We start from the raw sequence: 20,950 nt of genomic DNA on the forward strand, positions 1-20,950 counted from the left end.
TAAAACACTGGAACGTACAGTGAGGTTTGTGTCTGGTGAGGCACAGTTTGATTTATACATAAAAAGTCATTATTTGATTGGCACAGCAAGAAAGCAATATGTAAACTTTAATATGGGGAAAAATGTTTTTTTAATGAAAGCATCAATACATAGATAATCATCCATGGCTTGATTTGCTGTTAGCTTGCTAATACTATGACTTATTCTATAAACACTCAGTCTTGCCCTTTGCCATGAGGCGAGAAAATTACGTGCCTCACTCTGCTTCTGCAGACTGTCAGCATTGTAATATAATTATTGTATTTACATTATTCACATTTTGATGTTAAAATTCATCAATTTTGAAAAAGAAAATAGAAGTTCAAAGAAAAAAAAATTGAACAATGAATAAATATAACCATTTACTTTAGGGGTCTCTAACTTAATTACCTCATTGGGCCGCCGGAGCTAGGTCCCAGGATTAGGTTGGGGCCAAATCATATTTTCCACATGAAAACTTTGATAAAAACATTCTTCTCTTCTCAAATATCATTTTAAATGTTCCTACTCAAAATAAGATCTCAAAAATAAGAGATAAAGCTAAAGAATTAATGAGAAAATAATAAATCAATCTGTTATAAACTAAAAAGATAATTCAGGTGGGCTGTACTTACATCAAACTTTCATACTAAGGCGCTATTCTGAAATTATCATCCCACTGGCTGCAATTGTCCCAGAGACCGCAAGTTTGAGACCCCTGATTACATTTATTTTCTATTCAATGATGACAGTTGAGGCAGGGCTCTGCATGTCACTGTGGGTGCATAGTTGATGCTCGTGTACTACTTGGCCGTCTATTTCTGAATCTGTTTTAGACACACAAGGTAAAACTAACTTGAATTTCTGTCTCATAATTCATAATTCCCTCCTAAAATTGTGTTGCTGGATAGCAATCACAATGATTTTCAAAATGATTTTCTCTCTATTTGTTTTCTCAAGGCTACTGATGGAGACCTTGGCACATTTGGAATCGTGCGTTACTACTTCAGCGACGAGCCAGATCAGTAAGATTTATTTACAAATACAGTGTGTCACATGCTGTTTTTGGAGCTATCTCTTGGACATCATTGTCACATAGGGTATTTTAAGGCATTCCAAAAAGCACTTGATTTTTTTTAAATATATCTTAAAAATTTACTTTGATGCATAATCTTTCTTCCATTCTCCCTGGACCACTAACATCATAATGTTATTAGATGTTTTTTAATGAAGAAAAATAATCCTGAAAAGGAGCATCTTGATCTAATATGGCATCCGTCTCTTCCTTACTGTCTAATTTTATGAAGAATATATGATTTCGTCTCAAACCACTACCTTGGATATATTAGCTTTTTTTCATCGTTATTCTTTCATACTGTTTATCCGGGAATAAGTTCCATATTGAATATTTGAGTGTGTCTGTCTTGATCAAAATATATTGAACCTCTAAATAAGTACAAATAATTCAAATTAAGTTGTCTTGTGTCACGAGGCGGAGTGGAGTGGAAGGAGTGATCGGACCAGAACGGAGGCAGGAGGCAGGAAGGGAGAACTCAATTGCGTGACGATCCATAAGTTTTATTTAACAAAATAAAAGTTGTCCAAAAGTCAGGGACAAGACAAACAAAAACATTCTTACAATCAGAACAGAACGGTGGTGTGGATGGCACAAACTCAACAGGACAGGGCATAACAGACGGAAAATGTTTTAAAAAACTAAAACAGGACAAGGCATAGCAGACCGGGGAATGTGTATATAATGAGCCAGCGCCCGCCAAACCCACAACCCAGCCTTAAGTAGCAGACCAGCAATCAGCTAATCTGCTACAGCTTGAGTTCGGGGGCGCGGCAGACTGGTCGCCACGGCGACCGTGACAGTCTTGTAGCCATTCCTCAGATTCATTATGAGGTTTTCCATCTAATTCCCTGATAAAACTCTAAAACTAATTCTAAAACTCTAAAACTCTAACTCTAAGAACTAATGAGGAGCTCCAAAAAGGCGAGACAAGTCTGATAGAAAATATTGAATTTGTTTCTTTTGATCAACTCCTCATTTGATTATTTATTAAAATCCCCTCAAACTATGTTGTATTCAATGTCTTCCATGGACAGCTCAAATATGTATGACCATTGTATAAAATGGAAAATGTCATTGTACCTGAAAATGAACTCATTTTTAGCAAATACAAACAGTCTAAAAAAGGACATACAAACAAGATCAACAATACCAAATTCTTAATCTCCTTTTGCAGATTTTCCTTAGATGCTGAGACAGGCTGGGTGATTCTCCGGGCCAACTTGGATTATGAGTTAATGCGTCGCTTCACACTTACTGTGCTGGCGAGGGATGGAGGTGGAGAAGAAACTACCGGGAGAGTTCGGGTAAACGTTTTGGATGTGAACGACAACGTGCCGCTCTTCCAGAAGGAGGTCTACGTTGGATCACTAAGAGAGAACGAACAGGCCGTCCAGCCTGTGGCCCGACTCAGGGTAGGAGGTCATTCATGGGTAGTGACCAAAAATTCCAAAGACCAATAGCCATGTACTAAATTGTTTTCATACATCTCGTTCCTTGTTTTCCTATTGTGCAAACACGCAGTTCTACGTTGCGTGCACTGTTTCCAAGGAGATCAGGCCGACCTGATGTGTTGGTTATTTGTCACTGCCACACAAAAGCCAGAGGTGCACGGGCACAATCGTAACTAATAGCTCAGCACTTTCTTTGATTGTGCCCTCCAGAAAGCCTATTACATTGCAACGGTGGCTCCGGCAACGGCTTACCCTTCCACAATGCACAGCAGCGGATTGTCTTTACACCGTGGGACTTTGAACGATTACCTGCTTCAACGCTCGGCTCACTGTGTTTGATTAGTCTAAGCTGAACTTCTGATATTAATACTCCCGCATTGGACGAACTGGGAAGCCACGTATCATCGAACGTTCGGTCAGCAGTTTGCCCTGATATAGAACAGAGAACGCTAAACAACACCCCTCTGCAAAGGTCGGTTTAGATAGAACAGGACTAAAAATTCCAGATATAGATATTAGAATCTGATGTGATACAGAGACAGAAATACTATGTGTCCAATGATCGTCCTAAATGGGTAGGTTTCCATGAAGATCAAAATTCGTTTTCACGGACAAGTCAGAACAGTTTGCTTGCATGAGTGTTTCCCAGCATTTTATATAAGAAAAAAAAAATCTTTCAAAACATGTTGCTATATCCCACGGCAAATTAACTCTATTAAGGAGATAGGTATGGTCTTGACATTAGTGGAGAACAGTGGCGGGTCGTGCATTTCACACCTACTGTAGACCTTCAGTAGTGCTACATCTGAATCAATCCAACCCTCAATAAATACTTAATAGTTATAAAATATTTACTACTACAGCTACAGTTGCGACACATACAAAAAAAGACATCAAAATTAACCTCATAAAATCGCAATTCTATTTAGGGAGAAAGCCACAATTTACCTAGCTTTATTTTTGCACAAAATCCATCCTTGTTTCATTGATCAAGAGAATTTCAATTACTCTGTTCTACTGATCATCAGTACCATCTATAAGTGTTCTATCACCATTGAAGCCAATGCTGAAAGTCGACCCAGTTGTTTCGTATTTCTGGCATAAGTTTTTATTAGATTTAAGTTCTAAGCAGTGGACACAGGGACTTTTATTATTAGTATTACCTCACCATTTTGTTGAAATACCTACGTTAGCGCACCCTAGCCAATTATACTTTGTGAAACCAGTGACATTTCCCTTGGCCTTCTAGGAGGCCTTGGCTACGCTAACTCAAAATCGGATTGACTAAACGAGGAGCTTTAGTGACACTTACTTTTGGCCACAAGGCCTGCAGAACTGATTGTGAAGGCATTGGGGTAGATTTCTGACCCTGGCAACAAATAATAGCTAAAATGTCATGGGTTAAATGGTCAAAAATGAACGCATCCATCTGAAAGCAGAACAATCAGGGGAAAAGCAATAAAAGGAAGCTGACAAACAATTTGGAATTATATGATAGGTGTTCATGGACCAAATATATCTACCATCACATGGTTCAGATATTTTCAAAGCCAATGAGAAGGCCTATTGTTCCACCACTGCCTGTTCGCTAAGGCCTCACAGAACAACAAATACAACAGTCACGCTTTTTGGAAGAAATATTGAGAAAACAAGGAATCAAGCATACACATTAGCTAAACCAGTGATCTTCAAGTGGTCTGACTTGATTAATGACAAGCTGCTACCCAAATCAAGAAAAAAAATAAAATTCTTAATTGTATTGGATAAAATGATTTTGCGGTTCAAAGCATAGATAATGGGATATATCTGTATACTAGCAAAACCAAAACAACTTCAAGTAGTAATATGCCCTTTAATGCTCAAACAGCGGCATTTCGAATTAATTTCATAAGGTTTGTCTGCAAGATAGTACCATATATATTCTCTGTGGTACCTGGATTTGTGCATGCTCATCATGCGTGTGTAAAATTCAGCGGCCTCTTTCTGTGGTGTGGATGGCTGAATTCAATCCGCATTTACCGGCCATTATCACCATCTACTGTTAAAGAGTGGAATCGACACTCGATTTCTTTCTTTTTTTTCCCTTAGCCTTATTTTGCCATTGCAAAGGCCCAAGACCCACCAGTTGGGAAACACTAGGCTAAACCGAATGGGTTTACATAAACAAGTATTCCGCATATAAAAGGAGTAAGGACCCTCTTAAACACATTATACTGTCAGCAACTCAAGTAAGAGCATATTCACATTTCAGTGCACGTTTGCATGGCCTTACGAATCCCAAATATCGCCAATGTTCTCATCTTAATCCGTATAGTCTCTGCATGTCAATGTATTGTTGGATATCTATATTTCAATCATAAAGTGGTCTCATGTATTTAAGCAACAATGTTGATAAGAAAATGAAGCCAATAACTTCCAGTACACTAAAAACATCTGAAAGAGTTATAACCAAGTCCACAGGGTTGGGTAGGGTTACTTTAACTGGATTACTTTCAATTACTTTTGGATTACTCCAATACCAAATATGCTAATAAAAGACAAAAGAAACTACATATGAATAAAATTATGATTCACAACACGTGGTAAACTTTCTCTCCTGGCTTTGATCTCTCTGATCTCCGGCAAAACTAACATAAAAAGCGACAGAAACAAAATAAAAATAAATCCAAACAGCTTGCCAACATCATTTTTGCTGTTCCATGTTTTCCGTTACTCCCCAAGCCTGCACAAAATTTAGTAATTTTATTCATATTTAGTTTATTTTGTCTTTTATTAGCATATTTGGTATTGGAATAATCCAAAAGTAATTGAAAGTAATCCAGTTAAAGTAACACTGCCCAACCCTGCAAGTCCAGCCAACAACAGAATAATGCGGGGGTGTTATCGCTGTTGTTAATGTTGTGTGGATTAGTATTGGAAACGATTCATCCGGCCAGTTTTTAGCTGAGTTGCTGTTTTGATATCCGGGGATGAATCAACAGCCTAGATGTTGACAAAAACAGGTTGGCGTGGTGTCCTTTTTTCCCCCTGAATTCGCTTAAAATGCATCACTGGATTCCTTGCTGCAGCAACCTGCCTGCCAGACAGAGGAGGGGGCAAGTTGATGTGCCCACCTTTACCAGAAACTAAAAATGACGGAGGCAAACAGGAAGCGCAAGTCGGTGTCGACTTCTTTTGACATTTTATTTGCTTTACTGACTTTATTTTTCAAATATGTTTCAAAAGAATGTATTTTGTTTTTTTAGTCGACAAGTATTTGTTTTCTCTTTACGTAGCTGTATTTTTTTGTACGAGTAGGCGAATCTGAGAATTTTGGTAACGATCCAATCCAAGTAAAGGATAGATCAATCAAAGATAAATCAATAAGGATCCAATACTGTTTACTTGGAAATGTTTGATTGATGAAAAATGTAACCTCTTCTCTTTTAAATTATCTCCTGATTACGATGAACATATTACAAACATTTTAAGCACGAAAAACGTTTTATTTTCATCTCATCTCATCTCATTAGCTGCACCGCTTATCCTCAGTAGGGTCGCAGGGTGCTGGAGCCCATCCCAGCAATCATCGGGCAGTGGGCAGGGGACACCCTGAACTGGTTGCCAGCCAATCGCAGGGCACACAGGAACAGACAACTCGCTCAATCGTTCACACCTAGGGACAATTTGGACCGGCCAATCCACCTGAAATGCATGTCTTTGGAATGTGGGAGGAAACCGGAGTGCCCGGAGGAAACCTACGCAAGCCCGGGGAGAACATACAAACTCCGCACAGTAAGTCCGGTAGCTGGATTTGAACCCACACAGGAGGTTCCCAAGACCTTAGAACTGTGCCGCACACGCACTAACCACTGCGACGCCGAGCTGTCCACGTTTTTTTTTATACTATTAAATATCTACAATGAAAACTTTAAAGAGACTGTGTGTATTTTTAGCACCTTCTAGTGGTTAAAAAACCCCATAATTTGTTAAAAAGTAAACAATATCAATTTAAATTATAAGCAAAAATACACAAACTGTAATATAAAGTGCTTTTTTTTTTTTTTTAAATACTCACAGGTCGTGAAATTTGCATTTATTTAACATAACCTTACCTAGAGGAAGTGGACTTCATTGCGTTTTGCTTCTACCATTACCCAAAAAACTCAAAAAGGCTGTGCCAAAAAATTCGAAAAAAGCATGGTGAATTTTGGTCACTTTGAGTCACCATAGATGGTAATCTTCCTTGTGCTTTTTAGCAACGGTTTCTGCAGCAACCACATAGTACAGTAACATCTAGTGGTCAAATGACACATATTGTCCCCGTAACAGTACAAAACAAAAAATATCAGTAGTTCTTTTACCACTGTTTCAGAACAAAAGTAAAGAGAGTAAAAGTAGAGGCAAGTCATGTGTATTTGTGTAGCCTTTAACAACAAGGAGTCTCGGAGGGCTGCATAGACCACAGATTATTCCAAACCACAGACTATTATGGCATCATCCTTTGATCTAAAACCTACACGAGGGCAAGGAAAAACTCAAATACCTCAACATGAGGAAAATGAAGAAACCTTGAAAAGGGACTGCACACGAGGTAATCCCCCATCCCTGCAGCATTAACAAACGATAAAATAAAAAAACAAAATATCGAATAGTTAACGAATTATATAAAAAATTGAAACAAATCAGCAACATAAACGAAAATACAAATAATGTATAACACCATCAAATAGAAAACTAGAATACCTTCCATTGCTCAATTGTTTCAAAGCTACAATGTATAAATAATCTTATAATTCACTTAAAGCATTATTATTGTGCCAGTTAAAATAGTAAGACTTTACCGATCCTCGGACAATAGAATAGATCCGATCCAAGTACTCGCTCAGTATCGTTATTATCAATATTTGTATCCATTTGCCCACCCTTACCTGCTGTATCTTTTCTTTCTCGAAGGCAACTGATGAGGACTCCCCTCCCAACAACTTCATCACTTACAGCATCGTTACGGCTTCCGCTTTCCCCGATCACTTCAGTATCGTCATGGTGGAAGGTTACGCAGGTTTGTTACATATATTGAGGCCTCCACTGGTGTCCTGCGGGAAATTATCCAAATTCTGTTAATGCTTTATTATTATTTATATTTCCTGAACAATAATAAGATTGGAAAATCTGTCTGCATTACTAGTGCTCTACTTTGAATTGCACTATTGTTACGATGCATGATGTTTTTATTGCTTTATTATTACGCAAGAAGTTGCACTTAAGCCAGTCTCCAAGCAATACCTTGTAAATAGTTTTGCCAACTTTTCCTGATATTCTTTTTTATCATGTTTTTCTGTTTGGTCTTTATTACATGTTTATCCTGGAGTGCCATGTCTGATCTCATTGCAAACAATGTTCACTATGTTTTTATCAATGATTATAAAGACTATTCTATTCTGGTTTTAAGTATAATAATTCTTTCTTTACTATTAAAACAGATCAGGTTGCACATGATATAAAAGTATAAAGTAATAATAGAAATACAAATAAAATAAAATATAAAATCCCAACTAAAATTTGTTGCGAAGATTGTTTACCTGTGAAACCTCTTATGCCCTGGCCACCACAAATAATGAATATTTTTCCAAGATACTTCAATGAGATCTTATTCAACTACATATTTGAAAATGTAAACCTTAAAAAATTTAAATCAGAGCAGAGAATTCGTTTTTAAATTATTTTCTTCAGATGTTGTGCCTAGAGATGTTGTCTTTGGATAAAACTGAGTGTTTGCTTGAAAAAAGTTGAGAAATACAGACGCTCCGCTACTCACGACAATTCAACTGACGAAAAACGGTAGATACGAAAAAAAATTTCGGGATGTCGAAAAATATCCAGACATTGCTGTAAGTTAGATTTTGTATTGTAGTTGTGGGACTTTCATCTCATTTCATCTCATCTCATTAGCTGCACCGCTTATCCTCAGTAGGGTCGCGGGGGTGCTGGAGCCCATCCCAGCAATCATCGGGCAGTGGGCAGGGGACACCCTCAACTGGTTGCCAGCCAATCGCAGGGCACACAGGGACAGACAACTCACTCGCTCATTCACACCTAGGGACAATTTGGACCGGCCAATTCACCTGAAATGCATGTTTTTTTTGGAATGTGGGAGGAAACCGGAGTGCCCGGAGGAAACCCACGCAAGCACGGGGAGAACATACAAACTCCGCACAGGAAGTCTGGAGCTGTATTTGAACCCACGCAGGAGGTTCCCATGACTTGAACTGTGCCGCACATGCGCTAACCACTGCGCCGCCGTGCTGCCTGGGACTTTCATGTTAATCGATAAAAGAGGTTGAGTCAAACCTTATCCAATTAAATATCCAGCAACAACCAAAAATAATTGAATGCATGTGTTTGATTTCCAATGACATAACACAGAGATGGACAAACTACGGCCCATATACGCCCCATCAGGCTTTTTAAACTGGTTGTAAAAATGGTAATACGTATATTTATAATATATATATATATATATATATATATATATATATATATATATATATATATATATATATATATATATATATATATATATATATATATATATATATATAAATGAGTAAACAGATGCTCCCCTACTTACGAACGAGATTCCGGACGATTGTTCGTAAGTTGAATTTGTTCGTACGTTGCTTCAGTGCTATATTTTGAATGGAATGTATGTTTAAGGTTTATATAAGAATGTTAAGGCTAGTATAAGTAACCTAAATGTTTTGGTACTAAAAAATAAACATTTGATAAAATAATATGCTTTATAAAGATAAATATAGTTAAGTTAAACTTATTTTTGGAAGATGAGCATCAAGAGTTAGTCCACTTCCTCTTCCATTGTAGAAAGTGGCGGAAAAAAAGTGATCCAACCATTTTCTCAACCGCATCAAGCTTACTTATTCCACTTTTGTTTCAAATGAACACTTTACACCAACCATTTTGAATTGATGCACGAGATATTAAATAAGGACAGTGGTTAGCGCATGTGCGGCACAGTTCTGAGGTCATGAGATTGAACCTACTGTGTGGAGTTTGCATGTTCTCCCCGTGCTTACGTGGGTTTCCTACGGGCACTCCGGGTTCCTCCCACATTCCAAAAACATGCATGTCAGGTTAATTGGGCGGTCCAAATTGTCCCTAGGTGTAAATGAGCGAGCAAATTGTCTGTCCCTTTGTGCCCTGCGATTGGCTGGCAACCCGTTCAGGGTGTCCCCTGCCCACTGCCCGAAGATGGCTGGGATGGGCTCCAGCACCCCCGCGACCCTACTGAGGATAAGCGGTGCAGATAATGGATGGATAGATGGATATTAAATAATAAAAATCTCAAAGTTCTTAGCGCGCTGGAGATACAGTAATGTGTATCTTCTTCAGGGTGGATGCTGGGTGACCTCTCACATCACCATACGCCGGTAGGAGTGAAAGGAAACACTATAGTATTGTCCTGTACTCGTAAAAAGGTGCACAATACAAATTCTAACTTATAGCATATTTACATCATATGTCCGGATATTTTTTGACATCCCGAAAATAATGTTTGTATCTACTGTTTTTCGTAACGCGAATATATGAAAATAAAATGGACTCAATGGACTGGACTCAAAACCAACTCGCAAATAGCTACATTTTTCTGGACTAACTTTTTTTTTTTGATCATGTATCAATTTATTTATTTTCTATCTATCATGCCCTCTTGCATTGGGAATTTTTCAATGCATAGTATCAAAATTTGTATTTTAAAAGGGCACATCATAGAATACTTTAATTTTAAGTGTTTCAGAACGAACTTGATGAAATTGAATGTGTATAAACAAATATAGATGTCTTAATTATTATTCATAAAAGCTTGAAAAATTAGAGAGGCTTACAAGTTTCACCAACGTATTGGATTCGAGACCATATGTGTTTCAGATACCAAAAAAAAAAATTCAATCTGCCTAGCATTTTTTTCCTCCTGGCCCGGTCCCTCAACTAGATCTTTTAACCCCATTCACCAGCAACAAATTCATAATAAATATAACATTGAAAAATGTCCGAATAAATATCGAAGGCATTACCATCTCATACAACCTCTTCTTTTATCAGTGATCAGCGTAACCCGACCTCTGGACTACGAAAAAGTCCCCGGGGGAACTATTCATCTGAGGGTGATGGCCAAAGACAGTGGAAACCTGGCGCTTAACAGTACTGTTGCTGTCACGGTGGAAGTTATTGTAAGTACAGAGAAGTACGGTATATTATTCAAATGAGGTATAAGAAGGCCACATGGTATATGGGTTGCACGTCTGCTTTACAAGCAAAGGAACTGTTTTGGGAATCTCAATGGACCAAAAATTAAATTTAAGCTTAAGCAGACACTCAAAATAAGGCGGGAAGTCTTCGATGGATTTTTAACTTGCAAGGAGGGCAGAGAGGATAGCTCTCAGTTGAGAAAAAAATACAACCCTTTCTAAAGCTTTTCTGTGAGCCCCCTCACAGGGAAGCCCAGACCTCCATTTCCCCAGCCACTTCGCCCAGCTCATCCGACAGCTTCCCGAGGCGTTCGCAGGTCAGCCTAGTGACGTAGCCTCTCCAGCTTGTCCTGGGTCGTCCCTGGGGGGCTTCTGCTGGTAGGGCATGCCCGGAGCACCTCCTGAGGGAGGCGTCCAGGAGGCAGCCTTATAGTACTCGTCCGATAGTAACAAACGAATCACTGACCCTTTAAACTTTCCTAAAAATCATCTAAATAATTGTATTTGGAATATGAGGGTGAATGATGTGACTGAATAGCAACCAGAGGTGCACACGCTTCGCAGGGGTCTTGTTGTCCTTGCAACCCCAAAACAATGAGTAATGAGCAGATACGAATATAAAAATACACTAAAGTACAAGTATGGAAATTGTGTGTGATTGTTGTACACGTGTTTTGTTTAAAACACAGAAACAAGCCTTCCTCGGGCAGTGGGCAGGGACACCCTGCAGGGCACACAGACACAGACAACTCACTCGCTAACTCACACTTTGAGACAATTTGGACTAGCCAATAAACCTGAAATGCATGTGCAAAATATAGCACTGAAGCAACTTACGAACAAATTCAACTTACGAACTTAAGTAGGGCAGCGTCTGTGTTTGTATAGCCTTTAACAACAAGGAGTCTCAAAGGGCTGCACAGACCACAGATTATTGCAAACCACAGACTATTATTACACCATTCCCTGATCTAAAACATACATGAGGGCAAGGAGAAACTCAAGAACCTCAGCATGAGGAAAATGAAGAAATCTTTAGAAGGCACCACACATGAGGTAATCCCTCTTCCAGACGACCAGGCTGCAATGGATATTGCAATAACAATACACAGATATGGTCAACATGAAATAAAAGTCATTCATAAGCTATAGAATAGAAGTATTTTTTTTAAGTGTCAAAATAAAGCAGTTAAAATTATTAAATGCCAAACATGAAAATCATTTTTTTGTGAATAAATGTGTTATGCTTCGAAAAGATTACATGTCAACCATTATTATAATGTGTAGGGTATGTTAATAAAGTAGGCTGAATGATAAATATAATACTGAAAAACTACAGTAAACTAAAAAGATTAAGTTGACACTCTTTTACTGATCTGGTCCGCCTGAGGAAACAAAGTCTGGATCCGGCCCCAGAGCCAAATTGAGTTCGACATCCCGGCTTTACGTCATTGTGACAAATAAACGCGTCCAAATTGTATATTTTCACACGTCTTTGTCATGTGCTCCTATTCTTTAACTACTTTGTGTTTTATTTCATAGAGTTGACGTTTCCTCGAGGGTTTCTCTAAATCAGGACTGATTATCCATCTTTGTTAGCCGTCCAGCAAATTCTGCAATAAGCAAAGACGGAAACTATTTTCACACACGTCCTACTTTTGCGGAAAAAAAAACTGTTGTCGGGGGAAATATGTACTCCGATGCAAACAAAAAAACATCGAGGGGAGATGAACACAATTGTATATTTCGCAATCTTTCTCGCTTTTACCGCCTCGGTTTGCCACCGTGCCGTGACTTCTGCCACTTTGGTATATCCGCTGATAACAGCATTGCACGCAATGCCCGAGTGTAACGCTGAGAGCGCGTATTCTTTATAACGGTGCCAGTTACTGTAAGCAAAATCTGCGTAAAGCGGAAAACCTTGTTATGAATAACTCAACAATGAGACGTGTTAGAGTGACAAAAAAACAAAAAAACCTAAGTAAAATAACAATGCAAGTGTGAGGCCGCTGGGGGAGCGAATGCAAACAGTGATGCTGATCCAGAAGATAGCTCTTCAAAAGTCTTAAATCTAATTTGTCTTGGTCTGTTTTATTCAAAGGAATCTTTAGATCATGGATGTTAAACTCGTTTGGACTCAGGGGCCACGTCGCATTAAAAAAAACTCGTAGTAGATTAGTAGATTAAAGAGGAGCAAAAAAGAGGGAGAGTGACAAAAGAGTCAGACAGTTATATAAAGAAAGACGAAAAAACTGTGAGAGAGCAAAAAAGAAAGAATGAGAGAGACAGGAAGAGACATGTACATGTATAAATACGTATATGTACATATGTATATATGTCATCTTGCTGCTACAGTTACAACCAAAAATGAAAACTATGGACAGAAAAGTGGTGTGGTTTGTTTACAAAGGTCCCCGCAGTTTGTAGTCTTACTTATGCTTTTTAGCACTTGTTTTCGATCGCACTACAAAATAAAGGGTCATCTATTGGTCAATGAATACACACTTCCCCTTTAAAGCATAGCAGGCAGCGCATATGGCAAACTGTCCTGTGGCCGCTCACAATATAATTTAGTTTTTCTAGTGATTTCCCGAGTGAGCTCCATCTCGAGCAGCAAGAAATGACTGCCCAAATTAGTGACATAGCCAGAAAATTAATATAAGCAATTTTGTTAGTCTAGATGGCTGAGCCCCCGTGACAACTTTCATTTCATAACCGCAAAATGTGTATTTTCGCTCTCTGCCAATGAAGGAGAATCGTCTTGGTCCCGGAACAGCCGAATTGTGCCGACTTGTTTTTTCAGACATGTGTACCATCTCATTGTTTTGAACGGATGTTGATGTTTCTACCATTTCCAGGACGAAAACGACAACCCGCCAGAGTTTGGCAGGCCATCCTACATTGTCAAGATTCCTGAGAATATTAACGCTGGTGGGTATCATTTTCCCTTCTTGGCCTCTCAAAGGTACACAGTTGTGTAAAATCAGTGTTTGTCAATACATGGGTCATGAGACTTGTCAGTGGATCGCGGTCCTTTGTTAAGAAGAAGAAAAATGGATGGTCAATTACAGAGTAGATGGCAATAATGCCCTGCTTGATCTCTTATTCCGGTCTTGTCCATCGGCGGCATCCAAATTGTGTTTGAGAGGGACCACATCTCATTTTATTGTGAATTAGTTTGTTCTTTTTCCTTCTTATGCCCATCATGAAAGTTTGTGATGAGGGGAAGGACAAATGGAAAGCAGTGACAGCAACAATCAAATCGAATAAGGAAATGATTGTGAAATACGAAAGTATTGTATGAACAGTGTTAGGAGTAAGGCAATTACGTATCTCGGTAACAAGTACTGTAAAGCGTTATTTCTAAAAAATTGTAACTCAATCGGTGTTACAACAAGGTGCGTTAATTCGTTACTTATTTCTAACAGTTTACAATTTTGGCTGCCTTCTAATCGGTGCCTTTTCCACCCTTTTTAACGATTTATTATTTATCATATCGCTTATCATGACGTATAAGTGGACATTGTTTGTATAATTCTACAAAGTACAGCTCAATACTATTAGGTTGGCACCGTCCCAAGCACATAGTACAAAAATGTGTCACCAATTATATTCTCCAAACAATATATACTCGTATATAAGCCAGATTTACAATTATAAAATCAGGGGGTCATCTTAAATGCACAAGTTTGGTTGTGTGTCACCAGTAGCAGTATGCAGCATATGGCTCAGAAAGGAACAACAAATTCTATATTTTATTGTTTATTGTATTTTATTTTATATACATAATTTTTGTACAAGAGTGCCAAATTTTGGGCTTTTATTTGTAAAATCATTTTTACAATAAACCGTTCTTGGAAAAAAAGAAAACATATTTTTGCAGTACTTAGCAAAGGAGGAGGAAATCTTGGTGTGGTTTGAAGCCCAGAGACAAAATGGATATGGTATGTCTTGGGTAAGTGTTCGTTTGCAGGCGCTTAAGAATGCACAAGACAAAAAATACAAAGGCTTTACCGCTTCCACACGTTTTTTTCTATTTCTTTTATTAGGTGGCTATTCTTGAACAACCAATAGAGTTTGTTTAGATTTCATACGTTTAAATAGTCCAAACGCAAGCTGACTATTCAAGGCTAAATCACGGCTGCTCTATTCATTTTCATGCAGGCATTCAGAGAAGTCTTTTATCCCAGACATTAGATTAGCTTCCACTTGCAGGAGGAAAATCTCTCTTCCTCTTTTTCTCTCTCCTTTTCTTTCTCTTTCTCTCTTTCTCTGAGCTTCATTTCAGACTCCTTTTTCTGTCTGCGAAAATTTGAAGGAACACATTGGCGGGCAGTATGTGCCAGGTGGAGATTAATGGGACTACGGTTGAAACTTATGGTTCTGGTTGCAAGGGATCCCTGTGGCCAGTCTGGTTAATGATCGGGCTTTCGTCAGTTACTCATGCCAAACAAGCTGATGGCCTGCTACTCCATAACTGGCTAAGAAAGATATCAATGCTACTTTTGTGGCTTTATCTAGCTAAGTATCCACAGCCTCCATATTTTCCTGTTTTCACGTTAAAAAAAGTAATTGGTTACATTAACCTGTTGCCGAATTTAAGTAACTCAGTTACCCCCCTAGATGTAAGAGATCAAAATGTAGCTTGCTACTCTGGAAGTAACAATATAGTTACAAATTAGCATATACAGTATACTCGCGTAGAAGCAGACGCCCTAAAACCGCCTTAAAAAGCCACATAATAAAATAGATAGAACCAAATGTGCACACCTACCTGTGGGAGCTGTGAACCCCTCATAATTATTAGCTTTTGCAATCTCGAGAGCTTGCAAACGAACACTTAGCTGAGACACTCCATATCCAATTTGTCTCTGGGCTGCAAACCCCTCAAAGAGTTTTTAATCCATTTTTGGGTATGCTCATAATGGTTTCTTTTTTTCACCAGGCTTGGTTTACTCCAAAAATAATTAGATATTAATAAAAAGCCCAAAATTCAGGACACTTTTACTGTTAATTCTGTGCTCACGATCGCCCTGTTGATTTTGTTGCTCCTGTGTAAGCCACGAACTCTTACTACGCACTGCCTACCATTCACCACTGGTGACACACAACCAAATATGCACATAGAAATATAAACCAAATATTTCTAGTAAGTTTTATAGATTTGTTTCTTATAGTTATTTCATAGTTTATCGTTTTAAAATCGGCTTGAATGTAAGCATATACGGTAGGGTAGAGGGTTAAGGGCTTTTTTCCGCTGCTTGGTCCGTAAGTCATATCTAGAGCGCTTCTCTGTAGGAGCTACGGTGCTGGTCGTCAATGCCACTGATTTGGACGCCTCTCGAGAGTTTGGCCAGGCCTCTCTCATCTACTCCCTGGAGGGCTCCTCCCAGTTTCGTCTTAACTCACGCTCGGGTAAGTATACATATAAGTGTGAGAGTGGAGTTTGATTTTTAACTACGTGGGAATAGTCCTAAGATCTGAATCTAGTCTTCCATATATATTTACCCTTCATCGGTTGTTTCTGGATATATTTTGAAAAGAGGCGGTATCTTGATAGACCTTGGCTTCCTCCCATATATTATTATTTCTGTAGTGTATTGATCTTGTTGGAATATTGTTCCCTGAGATGAAAAAGAGTGAAAAGACACCAGGCAAGCAATCAATCAATCTTTGATTGTATCTTATCTTAATGGCTCAGGAGAAATCACCACCACGGCCTTGCTGGACCGAGAGTTGAAATCCGAGTACATCCTTATAGTCAGAGCTGTGGATGGAGGTGTTGGCCCACAACAGAAGACTGGAATCGCCACGGTAAATACTCCGAACAGCCGAAATCATTTCATATGCAGTTCTACAGTGTTGCTCTCGTGCAACAGAAAAACTTACCTAAAGTATGGTCCTAATGCCCTGTCGTCAGTAATATTTGTTGCTTATGTGTCCTTATTTTATTTAAGCAATGGAATAGAATAGAATAGAATAGAATAGAATAGAATAGAATAGAATAGAATAGAATAGAATAGAATAGAATAGAATAGAATAGAATAGAATAGCATGAAATTGTAGACTGGCCTGAATATAAGTGCATCTGAAAATAATGCAATAAAAAATATCACAATGACAACAGAGGCACTATATTTCCAAAAGACGAGCCCATAAATAAAATATGAATACTCATTTTTCTATACATAGGCAATATTTTTTTTCTCACAGTCTTGTGTGCTTGTTAGGATGGTGAGGACTCGAGAAGAAACTGTTTCCAAGACTGTTAGTCCTTGTCTGTAGCAACTGCCAGAGAAGAGCAGGTCAAAGAGGCAGTGGCCCGAATGAAAGAAGTCCTTGCTAATATTGTTGACTCTTCCGCGGTAGCACCAGGCGTCAATGTTATTCAGACAGGGCAGAGAGCAGCCAATGATATTCTGGGCTGTGTTGATCATGTTCTGTAAGATTTGTGCGTCTTCTGCTTTAATGGTTTACATAAGGCCCTTCAGATGTTTTGGGCCAACCCCTGATTTTGACGATAAAAATACCAAAAAAATGAAATGATAGGTTATTATAATAGGGTGTCGGGACCAGAACGGAGACAGGACCCACTTGTGTTACATTTCTCTCAGTTTTATTGGAAGAAAGGAAAGGGTTGCACCCACGATCCGGTGATTAAAGGACGCGGGAAGCAGGTCGCTTTGAACGCGGAAGTGGGACTTCCGTGGCGAGCAATGGCGGTGTCAGGAATGGGAAATACGTGTCAGTAGCCGGGACAGGAGAGCAAAAAAACATGGTCGGGATCGGAAACGGGTCGAAAGCCAGGCGAGGAGAGGAGATGTGGTCAGGATAAAAAAAAACGGGTCGAAGCCAGGACAACAGACGGGAGCAAAAACAGGCGGGAGTCAGGGTCGAAAAAGCTTGCCTAGAGTACACTGAGATTTGCAGACGGACTGACAATAGGTGACAGATAGACGTGCGTTCAACCAGTGACTGGGAGCCAATCAGAGTCCGAAGCAGTTGGCGCCAAAGGAGCGGGCACAGGTGCATCAGATCAGTAAGCATGACATAGGGTGGTTTATGCAGAAAACTAATTTCAAAACTTTAAGCATTTTCATTTTGGGCATAATATTGAATTGGATTTAATTAACTTTAATTAACTCATCTTGAGTTAATCTGGTATTTATCTTTTTAATATTTGCAACATTCGTTTATGTATACATGTATATATTTTCTTAGTTTTATTACGCTGGCAACTGGGTGGACAGCAAAGTAAGGATTTTATTGTACAGGGAAACATGGTTCTTTACTGTGCATATGACAATAAACATTTTTAATTTGAATTTGATAAATCTGTTTCCCGGATCCTCTTTTTATGTAGGTGAACATTACCATCTTGGACATCAATGACAACGCTCCCCAGTGGAAGGACGAGCCTTACCATGCCAATGTGGTGGAGATGAGCCCAATCGACACAGATGTCATCTCGGTGAGGGCATCACACCTAATTTTAATAATTAGTACTACTACCAAAAAACCCACATTTTTATATATTTTACAAATCTTTCCGTGCATTATCTGCACCGCTTGTCCTCAGTAGGGTCGTGGGGCTGCTGGAGGGCAGGGGGCACCCTAAAATGGTTGCCAGCCAGTTGCTGGGCTCTATATTTTATAAATATTTTATATATTTTTTAGATTTCAAAAGTAATTGATCACATTAAAGTTCCTGTTGGAGGAATTTTGTCATGAAATAAAAAACAATTACTCATTGCTTGTTAGAACAACAAATGTTTCCAATATTATAGATATTTAAAGGGTTTTGATCAGGCCCAAAGTGAAAGTATCAATGTATGCAGTGATATGGAAGACCACATCTAAATGACGCCCAATGAAAATGTTTTCATTTGATTAAATATCAAGGTTGGTGTTAAAGCCTCAAAACTTAAACTCGTGAGTTGAAACCTGAATTGTAGCATCAAGTGACCCATGAGTTTGAATTGTTTTACCCAAAGGTTTAAAACTAATTTAACTCGAGCATCAGAGCTGTTTCAAGGCTTTAACTCAAGCTTGACTCTAAAGCTTTAATACTTTAACTATCCAGGTAAATAATTCACTTTTGAATTTAAGGGTTATATTGTCAGTCACCCCAGAGTTGAAATCATTTTACCAAAAGGTTATAGACCTATGGACCGGTATCTCAAATCTTATAGCCACTTATAAGCTCAATTTTAAACAAATTTAAAGCTTTAACCCCAATAGTTAAATCATTTTACCAAAATGTTTAAAACGGATTTATTTGACATATAGAGGCCGCTTTAAACTTGCTTTAAAGCTCTAAGGCTTTAAGCTCTAAAGCTCTGACTCGAATTTCTTGACTTTAAGCATTAAGTTAACCGTAAGCCTAGATTTTAAACCATTTTACCAAATGTTTTTAAACTGATTTATCAAAAAATATTAGTCACTTGAATTGATTTAATTCAGGTTTAAACAGCCCTAAAGATTTAACCCCAAAAGGTATTAAACTTTAATTATCAAGTTAAGTCTTTAATTCAACCATTTAACTGACAGAAATCCAATAGTTACCAAAAGGTTAAAACTGATTTAACTCAAATATTTAAGCAGCTCTAAAACTTTAAATCAAGTGTTAACAGCTCTAACAGCTTTAAATCTTACACATTTCCAATATTTGCTTTGTTTTTTTATATTTGAAATTTGGTCATATGAACAAATAATAAATAAAACCATAAGGAGATCATTTTTATGATAAAACACTTTATTAAGTTTCACACTTATTTCTTTAATGAAATGATCTGCATTTATATAGCGCTTTTCAAGTCAAGACTTCCCAAAGCGCTTTACAGTGTGCTTCACATTTCCCAATTGCAGCCGTGCAGCCATGTCAGGCGTTAACCTGCTTATTGGGGGTATTAGGGGTTCAGTGTCTTACCCAAGGACACTTCGACATGTAACACTGGGGAGCCGGGATTCGAACTGCGATCTCTTGATCCCAAGACGAGCGTTATACCTTTAACACTGATCAATGACAATTGATGAACAATGATAATTATTCATCTCTCATCTCATCTCATTAGGTGCACCGCTTATCCTCAGTAGGGTTGCGGGGGTGCTGGAGCCCATCCCAGCAATCATCAGGCAGTGGGCAGGGGACACCCTGAACTGGTTGCCAGCCAGTGATAATCATTAAATTCTGTAAATAATAAAGATTCATATACCGGTAAAAAGCTAAACATATAACATTTTTACTGTACTTTCCAACAGCACTTCAATGCCACTCGTACACCATTCGCAATCATTCCTTTCTTGGCCTCAATCGTTGTTTTTTTCACTCTTCCTTCTTTTATCACTTACTTTCATGGGTGCCATTCGTATGGACAGAAAAAAGAAATAAAACCAGTAAAATCCCAATAAAACGAGATGTGTTCCCTCTCGAACAATTGAGACGGTGTATTGCCTACTATTTTGTCGCATTGGTAAGATTATATCAGTATACTTAATTACACTGGACCCGTACTTATTTTGTATGATCTGAAAAAAAATGCTTTTGAACATCCCTGCAATTGATCTTACTCAGATAAATATAAAACTAGGTGCACATTAAATTCAATATTTCAACTTACCAGTCAGAATTAAAAAATAAAATTTAATTTTATCTAATAATATTGCTACTCTATTCCATTCTGAGTTTATTATGTCTGCTCTATTTGGTTGTATATTTGCGTCTTTTTAGATATTTACTGGAAGGAAACACACAAATTGCATGTGTTACTTTCAGTCCTGTGTCTGTTTGTTTATAGAGCAAGTCAATTTTTTATTAGATATTTATTAGTTTTTAGTTTTTAGTTATTAGAGTTTTAGTTATTGGAATTTTCAAAGAGTGCATGTGAGTACAAGTTGCATATTTTAGTCCTCCTGGTTCTCCACCGGACCACGTGGACAAATTCCATTGACAGCGTAGGTCATTACAAAGTAAATGCCCTGAGTATCGCTCCCAAAGTCTCTCATTGTCCTGCTGGTGTCTTTGGCTCCATGCTGTTGGAAATTAAGGCCCAATCATTCATTAATTAAAGTGGCGTCGCTGAGTATAATTAAGGGAGTCCGATTGCTAATTAAAATGTAGCCTGCAGTCATACACTTTGCAAATTTTTCAACTGCAA

At 38.3% G+C, this 20,950-nt stretch overlaps 1 protein-coding gene across 1 annotated transcript in view; it reads left to right on the forward strand.

Moving 5' to 3' along the window:
- The window catches only part of cdh23 (cadherin-related 23), a 330,854-nt gene that overhangs the window by 218,796 nt on the left and 91,108 nt on the right, over positions 1–20,950 (forward strand). Inside the window, exons 14-21 of the mRNA XM_088350886.1 lie at positions 979–1,043; positions 2,271–2,508; positions 7,483–7,588; positions 10,648–10,775; positions 13,652–13,724; positions 16,092–16,208; positions 16,495–16,607; positions 18,157–18,264. Coding sequence (XP_088207012.1) covers positions 979–1,043; positions 2,271–2,508; positions 7,483–7,588; positions 10,648–10,775; positions 13,652–13,724; positions 16,092–16,208; positions 16,495–16,607; positions 18,157–18,264 — 948 coding nt within the window. The remainder of the gene's footprint in view (positions 1–978; positions 1,044–2,270; positions 2,509–7,482; positions 7,589–10,647; positions 10,776–13,651; positions 13,725–16,091; positions 16,209–16,494; positions 16,608–18,156; positions 18,265–20,950) is intronic.

This window comes from Urocampus carinirostris, chromosome 13 (assembly GCF_059441175.1).
Source record: "Urocampus carinirostris isolate Australia breed hairy pipefish chromosome 13, RoL_Ucar_1.0, whole genome shotgun sequence".
Lineage (NCBI taxonomy): Eukaryota > Metazoa > Chordata > Actinopteri > Syngnathiformes > Syngnathidae > Urocampus > Urocampus carinirostris.